Source organism: Rhea pennata, unplaced genomic scaffold, assembly GCF_028389875.1.
Source record: "Rhea pennata isolate bPtePen1 unplaced genomic scaffold, bPtePen1.pri scaffold_51, whole genome shotgun sequence".
NCBI classification, from domain to species: Eukaryota; Metazoa; Chordata; class Aves; order Rheiformes; family Rheidae; genus Rhea; species Rhea pennata.
In genome coordinates, this window is record NW_026907687.1 from 775,069 (window position 1) to 788,969 (window position 13,901).

At 49.3% G+C, this 13,901-nt stretch overlaps 1 protein-coding gene across 1 annotated transcript; it reads right to left on the reverse strand.

Annotated features, from left to right (window-relative positions):
* LOC134154894 (olfactory receptor 12D1-like) lies at positions 1 to 8,584 on the reverse strand. Its single transcript, XM_062601524.1, has 3 exons — positions 8,211 to 8,584; positions 687 to 911; positions 1 to 184 (listed from the first exon to the last, which is right to left on the reverse strand). Exons 1-3 carry the CDS (start codon positions 8,582 to 8,584, stop codon positions 1 to 3), a joined length of 783 nt encoding a protein of 260 aa, XP_062457508.1.
* Between the last annotated feature and the right edge of the window lie 5,317 nt (positions 8,585 to 13,901).

The following is a 13,901-nucleotide window of genomic DNA, read 5'->3' on the forward strand; positions in this document are numbered from 1 at the left end:
TTATTGGCATTGACCTTGTAAATATTTAATCAGTTTGCTCAGCGCCTCTTTGAGCTCCTTGTTCTTCATGGTGTAGATGAGGGGGTTCGCTGCTGGAGGCACCACCATGTACAGAACAGCCACCACCAGATCCAGAACTAGTGAGGAGATTGAAGAGGGCTTCAGGTGAGCAAATGTGCCAGTGCTGACAAAAACGAAGACCAAAGTAAGGTGTGGGAGGCACATGGAAAAGGCTTTGTGCCGGCCCTGCTCAGAGGGGATCCTCAGCACAGCAATGAAGATCTGTACGTAGGACAGTACAATGAAAACAAAACACCCAAAGAATAAACAGGCACTAACCAGAATTAGCCCAGCTTGCCTGAGGTAGGAGTCTGAGCAAGAAAGTTTGAGGATGTGGGGAATTTCACAGAAGATCTGCTGCACTGTGTTGCCTTGCCAGTGGGGTATGAAAAAGGTGTTGGCAGTGTGCAGGAGAGCATAGAGAAAACCACTGGCCCAGGCAGCTGCTGCCATTTTGACAGGGGTTCTGCTACCCATGAGGGTCCCGTAGTGAAGGGGTCTGCAGATGGCAATGTAGCAGTCATAAGCCATGACTGTGAGGAGAGAATACTCAGTAGACATGAAAAAAAGCAAACAGAAACACCTGGGCAGCACATCCTAAGTAGGAAATGGTCCTGGTGTCCCACAAGGAATTGGCCATGGATTTGGGGACAGTGGTAGAGATGGAGCCAAGGTCAAGAATGGAGAGGTTGAGGAGGAAGAAGTACATGGGGGTGTGGAGGCGGTGGTTGCAGGTTACGGCTGTGATGATGAGGCTGTTGCCCATGAGGGCAGCCAGGTAGATGCTCAAGAAGAGTAAGAAGTTCAAGACCTGCAGGTCCTGTGTTTCCATAATTCCCAGGAGGAGGAACCTATTGAGTGAGTTGTAATTGGACATTTAACTACCATGAGCTTATTGAACTGTCCAAGGAGAAAAAAGACAGTGACAAGTTAGCAGAGACTTTTAAAGGAAAACAAACACATTAATAAAACATTCCATTTCTTATTAATAATCCCTCATTGTTTTTTTTTCTTTATTGAGAAACCTTTTATGCAGTTCCCTTACTTGAGTTTTGGTTTGCTGAGTGTGTCATTAGGGGCAGGGACCTCTGCCCATGGGCTCCAGAAGACTTTGTCCTGTTATACAGCAGCGGCTACGTGGTAACGGGGTTGACTAGCTCTGACACTCAGTTTTTGCCATATGAAATACACTTGTTTTGTGGGATGGCCTTTCAGTATCTTCACACCCTGTTCTAAAGAACGTGGTTTCAAGAACAGAGTGTTAGGGATTTTTTAATATTGTGTATTTTCTTTAAGATGCCTCTGTCACCTCTGAGCATTTCTACTGAGAGTCCAGAGATTTCATGGGTCCCTCAGGTAGCACAGCAATGAGACAGCAGAGTCTTTCTGGAGGGCAGCTGACAGCCTGCCAGGACACCACAGGGAAACAGTGAAAGGACTCTCAGAACTGATGATGGGCTCTCCCTTAGGGAGGGTCAGTTCATTTCCCAGCCCCACAGACTGCATTTCCTGGAGCTCCACAAGTTAAAAGGGGGCTGGGGTAACCTAATTCTTATGCAGACCCCTCTGCTGCACAATTTGCAACACTGATATATGAACTAAACTCCCCTGCCCCACCCCCCCAAAGAGCTCTTGAGCAAGAACAAGATCATCAAGGACAGGAGGGGAAACAAGGAGCAACAGCATGATCCTTCTGGCAAGGGAGGGAAGGAGAGAGAGACAGAAGGGGCCTCAGGAAAGCCTTCACCTTACCCAGCTGGGCATGGTAGATGGCAACACAGCAGGGCAGTCACTCTCAGCTCCTTTTTCAGGCAGCATGAAATGGGCTTGTGGCAGGAGGGATACTCTTCTCTTCTGCTGCAGGTGTGACTGCAGAGGAGGCAGCTCACGGCCTGGAGCCAAAGCCTTTCATGATGGAGGCTCAGCTTTGTGGGAGGGGAGACATGGAGGCTTGCTCAGAGGAAGGTGTCTGCTTTGGAGAGATTGACCATGAGTTGCCCAAGTCCATTTCCCATGACAATTCTGCTAGCAGTTCGCTCTCATTCCCTGCCTATCTCTGCTGTCTGGAGCCGTTTCTGCTGCCTGGAGCTTCCTCTATCCGAACATCTTTCCCCTGTAGATTCTGACAGACACAGACCCTGTCCACCCTATATGCGCTCAGTTCTATCCTAAAGACAACTCCCTGGACTGGGCACTGTGCATTTCTGTGCATATAGGTCTTAAGAAGCAGGCTACATAAGCCCTGATGAGTCCATAAAGGTGCTGCTGAAGAGGAAGTGAGGGTGAAGGGGTTTGATGAGCTTTCTCACAGACTGTCTGATCTCTGAAAGTGAAGAATTTCGAATCTGTGTTCCTTGTCAAAAGAGAAACCTCTTTCCTTTTTTCTCCCTGATAAAATGAGGAAACAGAAAGTCCTGCAAGGAAAATTCCTTCCCTTTCAAGGAGCCTTTTCTTCATCTTCCTCTGCTGTGCAGGGACACCACCGTGAATCACAGCCCTGGGCACACCTGGGTGCGTATCCCAGCTTCACAGCCCTGCAGCTGTCCTTGGCAGAAAGTAGCAGCACGTCCTGTGCCTGTGGCAGTATGGCATGGAACCCCTGCTCTGAAGCACCTCCTCCTGCTCTGCAAAGGAGATTGATACTTCAAAAACCTATCAGTTATGGGGTGAAACAGCTTTAGACAATCCCTTCCGGCACCTCGATAGCATTGCCTTGCCGCCAGAGACTTACTATGTCAAGAGCTGGGAAGATTGCCCCCATAAGGAGCTCTCCTCTGTCCTCCCACTCCACGCTGCTTTTCACTTCTCTCTGTCATGTCTCATCTCCTGTCAGCAGCAGCAGGTAGTGCCTGGAGCTCTGCTCCTCTTATGCAGAGGAGCTGCTGCTGCACACAGCTGTGCCTCGACAGTGCTGTCAGGTTGTCCTCAGCTCTCTGGAGCCTGTTCCCCCTCAGGATCAGGGGTTCAGCTGAAATTGTGATTTTCTCTGTCCCCTGTGCTCCCTCCTCCAGGGAAATGTTCACTGGGGTAAACCAAAATAATCACCCTTGGTGCCTCTCTAAACAATACAGAGAGACCAAATGCAGCATTGACACTTGTTTCATCAGAGGATGGCTATCTCGTGGATATGAGAGGTGAAGACATCCCCCCCCCCCCGGAAATCCATATTCCTGTGTCTTAACTAGGCAGGACACCTAGAAGTAGATAAGAAGGGATTTCATTTACCTCTGATTCAGCTTTTCATTCCAATTATTCAGTTTGGGCATCACATGCCAAGTTAGAAGTCCCAGGACTGGAGTAGGATTCAGATTCGTTCTGTAAACTCCACAGACACACAGGAGGTGGGATTCCCCTTGCCTAAGCTGAAGTGAGCACAACAGAGATGTCAGCATGGGAACTCCTTGTCTAAACTCCTATTGTAATCACTAGAGATTGAGGGTGGGAGTCACCTGCCCACACACAAACACCAATGCATGTGCCAGTCTTCTTGCTCCGATGGAGCAGCTATGATACCCCCATCCTTCCATAACATCAAGTAGAAATGACACTAGATGCCTACTGCAGTTAGAGCTCCACTCACTATAAAGACATGAGACACATGAAGATTCCAGTGTTTCAAACAGCTCCTGTAATTCAGTGCAGACACTTGATTTAATGACATAAATACAGGCTGACACAAGCACAATTAAACTTAGATAGAAGGGGGAAAAATCAAAGAGGGTAACGAAGCATTTGAAGAAGAGTCCAGGGAGGTTACAGACACTGGTTTTGGAGGCTTGCAGGATGTAGCTGGATAAGGCCCTGAGGAACTTGGTGTGAATTTGATGTTGATCTTGATGTGAGCAGGAGCTTGGACTAGAGACCTCTGAAGGTCCCTTCCAACCTGAGTGATTCTGTCATCTCTGGCAATAGCCACTGCAATTCTTGAAGGCAGAAATACCTTTCCTGCATGTGGTTAGCACCGGATACGGACTCTGCCGAGCCAGCCCTTCCAAGTGGTGTGAGGTTTCCTCTTGGGTCTAAAAGATTTTAAGATTAGTTATCAACAACTACTTGTCCGGAGTGGGCCCTCTGCACAGCATACAATATCTGTGTGTTGCAACATAATGCTCTTCATCATTGTGAATGATGGGCAGATTAGGTTCAACAAGCATTAGCTGTGACAAGAAAAAGGAAAAATTTTTTACCTATTGAGATGGTGAATCAGTGGAGCAGTTTATCTAGTAAGGCTGTGTCCTCTGGTCCAAAATGCATCTCCATCCTTGGAGGTTTTCAAGGTCTCAATGAATAAAGTCCTGAAAAACCTGCTCGGACCTGATAGCTGACTCTGACAAGATAAAAGTGACATATCTGCAACACTGGTGTTGAGACCACCTCTTGTGCAGGAACCTCATGGGCTGGGTTCTGGTAGGAGCCATTCTGAGGACAAGAAGAGAATCACACCACGTTTTATCCCACCAGAGATGATATACGGGCAGGACAGGGAGAGACAGGCAAAGGGGACATGGCTGCAGTGTTGATGGTGAGGTCACTTCCTCTGCAGTAGCCTGATTGGCCCTCAGCAGATGAGCTGGCCAGTAGGCTTTGCGATGTCACCCAGTGCCTGAGAGAGTTCACCCAGCAGAAATGACCACTCTGAGGAGGAGAGCAGGGGACATATCTAATGGCATCTCTGCTGCAGCCGCTCCACTAGCCTGTGGCCAGCAGGCAGGCAGGCACGGCTCATGGCCATCTTACTCAGGACTAACCCTCTGAAGTGCATCTGCCATCAAGCTACTCACAACTCCTCATCTACGTATCCTTAAAGCCCACTATGCTTCCCCCACGGCCCAGAGACACCATGGACATTATCTGGAGGTTTCCTTTGGCAGCTCAACCTTCCCAAAGTAGCCCAGGATGTATTATTAGCAGTCAAAGGGTTTTTTATGGCATGATATCAAGAAGGAGCAATTCTGCTGGCTCCAATATACAGTTGGATGATTTTGGGGTGAGCTGAACTATGCAAAGCCTGCTGGGACAGCCCTGAACCACTCTAGAAGCACCTGACCCTCCTTTGCTTTTATCCACAACAAGCTGCCAAGAGGGAACCTTTGTCCAAATTAGCCTCAGATCCACACCTGCGATTTCATCTCACAGGAGATTCGCTTGCAAAGAGTCTATGAGTGAGCTAATACCCAGGCTGTGTAGGGGCTGATCAGGCAAGAGCTTCAGAACCTACAAGCCTCAGTCACCTTAGTGACACATTGCAAAACGTGCTCAGCTGAGTTGGACACCTGAACTGTCAGGTCAGGAATAACTGCCTTAGAGAACAGAGGGGCTTGTGGAAAGGTGAGGGACATAATTCTGAGGGAGCCTGCAAGTTATCTGCACAAAACAGGTTCAGCTTTGCAAGCTGATTCTCAGCTATGACCTGTGAAGTATTTCCTGCTGACTTGCAGGAAGTGCTTGAGCATCACTACTCACTATAGTCACTGCACATCTGGGAGAAGTGTTTTTAAAGGCCAATTATTTTCTGAAGTAATATTTTGTCCTGCTGCATGAGAAGAAGAGTGTCTGCACCAATTATGTACATGGGTAATATCCCCACATAGCCTTTTGTGATAGGAGAAGGAGGTAACGGCTGTGCCTCTAGCCTAATAAACTTGTGGTTGGACAGATCCCCAAACGTGTTAAATTCAAGAATCTCCAACAAGGAACCCTTTCTGAAAGATGATCTCTTCTACTCTAGATATTCTAAGCAACATATTTCTATGCATTTCACAGTCTGTGTAGGATATCTGGCTGCAGATCTTGGCAAGAACTGAGGAAACTTATGGCCTGAACCTCAGTGGGTAGAAGCTAGCAGGCTCTCAGCATCCCTGGCTCTCACCACCAGGACAGCCTGAGTCCTGTGAGCTGTCACCTCCTCACTTCACAGAATCACAGAATGGCTGAGGTTGGAAGAGGCCTCTGGAGATCATCTAGTCCAACTCCTCTGCTCAACCAGGGTCACCTAGAGCACGTTCCAGAGGACTGCCTCTAGGCAGTTCTCTGAAGAAGGAAACTCCACAACCTCTCTGGGCAACCTGTTCCAGTGCTCTGTCACTCTCACAATAAAGAGGTTTTTCCTTATATTCAGGAGGAACTTCCTATGTTTTAGTTTGTGCCTGTTGCCTCTTGTCCTATCACTTTGCACCACTAATAAGAGGCTGGCCTCATTCTCTGGACACACTCCTGTAAGGTATTTATAGACATTGATAAGATCCCCCCACCCCAGGCTTCTCCTCCAGGCTGAACAGGCCCAGCTCTCACAGCCGTTCCTCATAGGGCAGATGCTGCAGCCCTCTGATCATCCTTGTAGTTCTATGCTGAACTCCCTCCCATAGCTCCATGTCTCTCCAGAACTGGACACACTTCGTAGCACTCCTCAGCCCCCCATGCTGCTGGCACTCCCCACGTACAACACAGTTCTCTCTAGATACCTCTTCTTGTGCACACAGCAGCACCAAGCCACTGGGGCCACCACCCACCCCCAGCAGAGCTACCCCTGCATTGTGACACCCTACACCCCCACCTCTCTCCTCACAGAGGGTCGTCAGCCAACACACACCTCTGCAGCAGAGACACACTGGGACAGGACTAGATATGGCAGCAGCTAGGGAACCCACAAGGGCCCCAAAACACACAAAGACCAACTCCTTAACCCTTTCATTTGTTTCCAGTCCTCCAAGGCCTTGCACCAGGCACTTTCTCTCAACAGCCAGGGCCTCCTGTCTGAGTCAGAGTGAGAAGCCTTCCCTCAACTCAGAAGTCCAGTTCTTTCCCCAGTGCAGAACAGACCCAGGAAATCTTCTACATGGGACTCCAGCAAACATATTTCAACTGGTGAAACCAGATGAGCCAGAAGTTAGTAACTCTGCATCCCAACCTATGAGGGTCACAAAGATGCAGGCAAGAGTGGGCCTCATGGATAGCACGGTCTCTTACACAGCAGGATGCACTGGTGTGTCCCACCACTCAGCAACCCCCTGGGGTGTCTGCAGCCCGAGGCACCATACTGCAGAGCTGTGTAGGAATGGGGTGATAAGAAATGAGATGACACTGCAGAAATTCTCAATGCTGACAGAACTATGTGGGAACTCAGTGATAAAAATAGAAACAAAAATCATAAGGGAACAATGGAATCTGACTGGATAAAAAGATAATTTGCCTCGTTATTGGTTTAAACTGCTGTTTTCAGGGAGAACATCGGGGGAACTATAGACAGATAATGCCATCTCATGCAGTGTAGACTATGCTCCAGAGAGCTGGACAGACACCAGCATCACACCCAGTTAGAAGGAGATGCCCACACCAGGATTATTCCGCGAATGAGTGCGCATCGAGGGATCATGATCTGTAAGACACCAACTTAGCTGTGAATCCCAAGTGTGCATAGAGTAATATTTAGGGCCTGCCTATAGAAAATAAAGCTGAGAGATTGATCTAGGAGTGAGTAATACATTCTTACTGTTTGCAGCTGTGCTGCATCAGGATTCCTTGTTCTTTTTACAGTCCCTCTTTAGTGAACATTCAAAAGCATCTTTGGGGTAACACCATAGCCAGGTGTTGAACAGACCGCTCTCTCCTGCTGACACTGGGTTCCCCGTTGCACATGTGGAGAAGGCTTTCTGCCTGCCTATGCTGGACGGGGTCTCCAGGACGGCAGCTATGATGCACACATAGGAGGCCAGACTTAACAGGAACGTTAAGACTATATCCAGGAGAGAGAGTGTGAACCGCTCTCTCCTGCTGACACTGGGTTCCCCTTTGCACATGTGGAGAAGGCTTTCTGCCTGCCTATGCTGGACGGGGTCTTCAGGACGGCAGCTATGATGCACACATAGGAGGCCAGACTTAACAGGAACGGGAAGACTATATCCAGGAAAGAGAGTGTGAAAGCTAACAGTCTGACCACACTGGAGTCACTGCAGGCGAGCTCCAGCAATGGGGTAAAATCACAGAAGAAATAGTCAATTTCTTTGGGATCACAGAACTTTAAATGGAATAAGAAAAAAGTGAGTACTGTAGAAATAAGGAATCCCACTAGCCAAGATGCTGCTGGCAGCTGTAGCAAGACCTTCTGCATCATGAGGCTTGCATAGAGCCGGGACTAGCATATGGCCAAGTACCAATCATAGGACATGACTGCCAGCAGGTAGCACTCACTAGCTGCAAAAGAGCCAAACAAATGTAGTTGTGCAATGCAGCCCCGAGCAGAAATGGTCCTGTCCCCAGTCAGGAAGCTGGCCAGTAGCCAGGGCAGGATGGTGGAGCTGTAGCAGTTCTCCAGGGAGGAGAGACTGCCCAGAAAGTAGTACATGGGGGTGTGCCGGTGTTGGTCTGTCACCACCAGCACAATGATGAGGATGTTCCCAACTACAGTCACCAAGTAGATCATGAGCAAGAGGAGGAAGAGTGGTGTCTGGAGTGAGGGGACATTCCCCATTCCCAGCAGGAGGAACTTCCATGTTGATGTTCCACTGTCCCTTTCCACTTTTTCCATATGGTGCTGTTTGTCTTCTGCACTTTCCAGCAAGGGGATCTGTGAGAAAGTAGACGTATTCTGCATTTATTTTTTAGGAAGAGTTGGGAAGAACACTGCTGACACCAAGAAATTAAACCCACATTCTTTTGCTCCCTTCACATTCCCTTCATGGTTCCCATGCACTATGAAAGCAGAGTAAGGAGTCCTTCCAAGTGATGAGGATATTCCCAACAATGTCACCAAATAGATGATGAGTAAGAGAAAGATGAAAGGTGTCTGGTGTGTGGGGACATTCCCTGTTCCCAGCAGGATGAACTCCATCACTGACATCTGATTGTCCCATTCCCTTTTCTCCAGGCAGTATTGTTTGTCTGCCATTTCCCCAAACACACACACACCAAAAAATAAAAAATAAAAAAAAGTTTCTGTCTGCAGTTTTGAAAGGATCTGTGAATGTCACTCTTCTGTTCACATTGGATCTGTAGGTGAACAGAGAAATGGTTCCTTCCAGATGGCCCCTCTGCCTATCCCAGAGGAGCCCCTTCTGACCACAGAGGTAAACAGCCCAATTGTTCTTTCTCTCTTTGCAATAAGACCACATTGTGCATTTGCTCACATGCAGACAGCCTTGTTCCATTTGCTGAACCGTATTCTGAGGAAGTACCAGTTTAATCATGAAGAACATAGATCCTTCTGTTCTTGGGAAAGAGAAAACATGCCAGAGAAAACACACATTGCACTCACTGAGAAAGCCCTTTAAAAAGCCGTGTTGCATGAGACATGCCACAACAGAGACCCTGCTCCCTCCAAGAGAAGAGTGAGCACCGCACAGGGTGAGCAGTCTCATCTCTCTGAAACAGTCACTTTAGGAGGAAAGGATTTTCCTCCTCCTTGCCCCAACTCCCCAGTTGGCTGGTTATTTCTACTGACAAATCTGGGTCAGGAGTTACTGTCATATATGACCAATGGACATTGTCCAGGAGGATACTTAAAACTACACTGTATTTATCACTGTAGAGGAAAAAGTGACAAAGATGTGGGAAAAAAATGATCCCAAAGACATTGTGAAAAATCTTGAGTGAAGCAGGAAACGTGAGAGAGTATTTGTGCAGGGATGAAGGGAGAAGGGCAGGGAGGATCACAAGCTTGACATCTTTGCCTCCACAGTGATGGTTCCTGAGGGCTGTGGGGCTGCCTCCTGGCACATCCCAGCCCAAAAGCTGGACCTCAGCATGGCCAGTTGTGCTCATAGGGCTCCCTGCTCAGTGCTGCTAGGCACCAGGAAGGGGGTCCCCAGGGTGCTGGGGTGAGGGGAGAAAGGAGCAGGGTCAGGGGTAGGTGTAATATCAGGATGTGCGTGAGTGAACAGCTGGGGAAAGCCCATGCCTGAGACACACAGCCCTGTGCTGGTGCCCTTCTGGGGGTTCTCACAGAAATAACTATAGAGAAAATCATGTCTCTGCCATTCCCTTCCTCTCTCTTTAGACCTTTCAGTGAGTTTGGAAATGGGCAAGCAGATGCCCGGACTGTCCAGAGAACTCTGGGGATGGATGAGCTTCCCACACTCTCACTCATCTCCTAGGCTTTCCCTGAGGCTGTAATGATGGATACCAGTAAGAGAGGTTTCCTGAATCAGCATAGAATGACTGAGGTCCTCAGCCCTCCCCACTGCGTGAGTGAGAGTCAAATATGAGAAAGCTGAGGGATGGAGACACTGCTCCTGCAGTGAGTCCCCAGCAGGACCAAAATATCTCTGCTCTCTGATGTGTCCTGGAGTTAACAGCACTAATGAGTCTCTGAAGATTGATCCTCAGGGAAGGATTCCCAGGGATCCCCAGGGAGCAGAATGTGAGCAATGCATAAGTGGCTCTCAAAGGAGAATGAAACTCCAGACTCTGGAAACTTTTTATAAAGAACTCTGGCAAGGCCTGTCCTTACCCATAACTCCTGATCATTTCAATTCTCATTCATGCCCCTTTGAAAAGGAAACTGAGGCTGAGCACTCACCAGGACTATGCCAAATTCATGAAGCAAAGTCATTGGAGGTCCTATGAATGGGATTCTCCTCACTTCCCTCCAGACTATTGTCTGTCCACTGACTTGCTCAAGTTCAGAGAGCCCTGATGGCTTGGTCTGGTCCCTCCAGCCTCCTACAATGATCCATGGGGAGGAAGAGGCTGAGACCCTGTCATTTCTCCCAGCCATGGAGACCTGTCCTGGGAATGGTATGTTTTCCCTTGAGTGCCAAGCTCTGTCCCATGAGGGGAAAGGATCCCCAAACCTTTCCCTGAAGCTCAGGGGCCTGGTGCATTGCGGGCTGAACAGCACAGAGTTACTGGTATGTCCTCCTGGTGTCTGTTCATCTCTTTTACCTTGTAGGTGCCCAGGGGCCTCCTTCGCTCCTGTTGTGCTACAAGTAGCTGCCACCGGGCATGATTCCTCTTGGCACTGCTGGACTTGCATGTCAGGGGATGGAGTCTCCTCCATCTCCTGGTTATCTGGAAATGCAGGAGAGGGCAACCCAGTGCACGCAGACATGGCTACTGTAGCTTCTAAGGGCAAGAGACCTGAATCTGTGGGAGAGGACTGATTTTTTATGTCACTGCCATTTCAGTGCAAATGCCAACACAGAGGTGTGCATGTTGGAGCTTGATGCAAGTGCTCCTCAGCCCCTCAGGAGTGCTGGTGTGAGGGAGGCTTTTCCCTGTGCACAGGAAGGCAGTGCAGCTCAGCTCTTGTATTTTGTCTCTGGCCTCCCTTTGCCTTTTGGAAAAGCTGAAAGTCACCTCAAAACTCCATGTCACATCTCCACACTTGCTCAGTCTTTCTCAAATACCCAGGATCATCAGAAAGGGTCGCAGACACAAATATTATAAGATCAAAAGGATAGTTCATGTTGGGAAGAACACACAGAAGTTTCTACTTCCACCTCCTGGTCAAGGCAAGGACATGCTGACATGGAATCTCCCTTCTGCAAGAGTCGCCCTGGGATTGTACAGAGATGAGGAGGAGCAGGAAGGCTGGTTGTGGAGACATCCTCAGTATCCAGCAGCTGCAGAGCTGGGAGATGCTCCCCTCACAAATTCCAGAGTGAGACAAAATGCAGGTCCTGAGGCACAGCACTGCCTTACAGGCTCTGCAGCAGAGCCAGGACAGCAGCACTGCAGTGTGTGGTATGTCCTGAAAAAACCAGGGTCAGAACTGTAGGAGACCCAGGGAGTCAGGGTTGTACAGCCCCCTCAGGAGGGCCTGGGTGTGCATAGTGGGGTGCAGGGTGCCAGGACTGTACAGTCCCTAAGACAGCTACGCTCTCAGGGTTGCAGGGACTGTACCCAGGGGAGAAGCGCTGCCTCAAAGTCATGCTAAGAAGTCCAAGGATAAGCTGAGCCCTGCAATCAGCCAGAAGGAAACACCAGCAAAATTCATGGGAAATGGGAATATTTCTCCAGATTTGCTACCTGGCCTCATCCAGGCTTTTGGAGACTGTCAAAGACCAGGGTCCCAGATAAAGCCCTTTGGATGATGTGTCTTAAGGACTTGTTTGCTCTTTTGGGGCTTAGCACCTCTATCTTCAGCACTGCCCACCAAGAAACCTTGCTGAGGACTTTTAAAAACAAAGCGCCTGCTTTGGTGCCTCAAGGAGGAAGGCTGCAGCCTCTCCCATATTATCCTACATCCTATTTCTACAAAAAGAGTGACTCACTGTAGTTAGCAGTTTTGAGGCTCACCAAAGCATCTCAGCCTGTGGCCAGGCTCTGTGCTGTTTCATCTCACATTGATTCTGTCTTTGAAAAGTCCCAACCCTCAATCCAACCCCCAAACCCCAGCTACCCACATAGCTCTGTCCAGTGCAAAGACCTGTCAGTGCAGGGGCAGAAAAGTGACCTCTCCAGTGCCCCACTTGATTTTTTTTTCACAATTTTGTCACTGTCTGGGGATGTTCCTGAAGGATTTGTGAACAAGTTCACCCCAAATAACTGGGGTGAGGGGAAGCAACTGCTTTCCAGAGTGTGACTGGAAGGATCTCTGTTCTTGCCCTGGCTATACCATATCCATAGTGCTGACCTAGTTAGCCCCAAATGACATGAGCTGAGGTCACAGTGGGATGTGCTGCATCACAGGGAGGTCTCCCTTGTGCCACAGCAGAGGAAGAGTCCTGGATCTTTTGTAGTGTAACCACTCTTGTTTTCCATCTCCGCTGAGGCCTGCGGGGATAGTCTCCCCGCAGGACTGAGCAGTCAAGGTGCCAATGAGTGGAGCACTGGAGGTCAATTGCTTTCTAAGACAGGAAAGAGAAGTGGTCCTTCCTCCAGCCTGCCCCCTTGTGCTGGTTTAGAGGAGAGCGCCTTGCACCAAATGTGCAGACAAACAAGCTTGGCTCTCCCGCACCTGCTGTGAAGCATGTCAGGAGGCAGTGTGTCACAGTGCAGTGGGTGCCCTGTGGTGGGATGGGGGGCCCAGTGTGTTGGTGCTGTGTGCAGGAGGAGGTGTCTGGAGGGAGCAATGCTATGGGAGCCCTGCCAGGCAGGGAGAAGGGAGTACTGCAAGGTGAGGACCTGACCACACTCTCAGGACCCAGTGTGCCATCATAGTGTCCTTGGGGATGTGGTATGGGGATTGTTGGTAACTGTGTTCCCTCCTTGGAGCATCCCCATATGCAGGGAATGTTCATGGTTTGCTGATACCTTAATGACTTTCTGTTGAATCTGGACCCTCATTGCATCTTCCCATCACAGGCACTAAGCCATTCCAGTTCTTCAGAGAGATGGGGAGTTACTCAAATGAGTCAGAGCCATTTCTCCTCTTTGTGCTTGCCCAGACGCTTACAGATAGCGGGGATGCCACCTCACAGGAAGTCAGGCCTCTCGGGGTGATGGGTGGCTCGGAGGTGCCTGTCCTTGGTCAGTGCTTGAGGTGGCAGCTCCAAAGCCACTGGTCCTTTGGGAATGCAATCCCAAAATAGCAGATGTATTGAGCCTGCAGTGGTGGGGACCTGTGGAGATGGCGGTCAAACACTGGGCTCAGGATCCCAGGAGATGAGGATGCTCTAGTCCTTGTCCAGTCAAGTTCTGAATATATTTAAGAATGGAGATTCACAACCCCTCTGGGCCCCTGTGCCAGTGTTTGTCTCCCCTCTTTGTGAAAGAGGTTTGTAAGATCCAAGCAGCATTTTCTGCTCTCCAAGGTTTCTCTGTTGCCTCTCATGCTGTTATCATATACCTCCAAGAAGAGTGTGGTACCCTCTTCTCTGTGCCCTCCATAAAGTGTGCACAACAGGTAGATCCCCCTTGGCGTTCTCTTGCCTGGGCTGAACATACCTGGCTCTGCCAGCCTC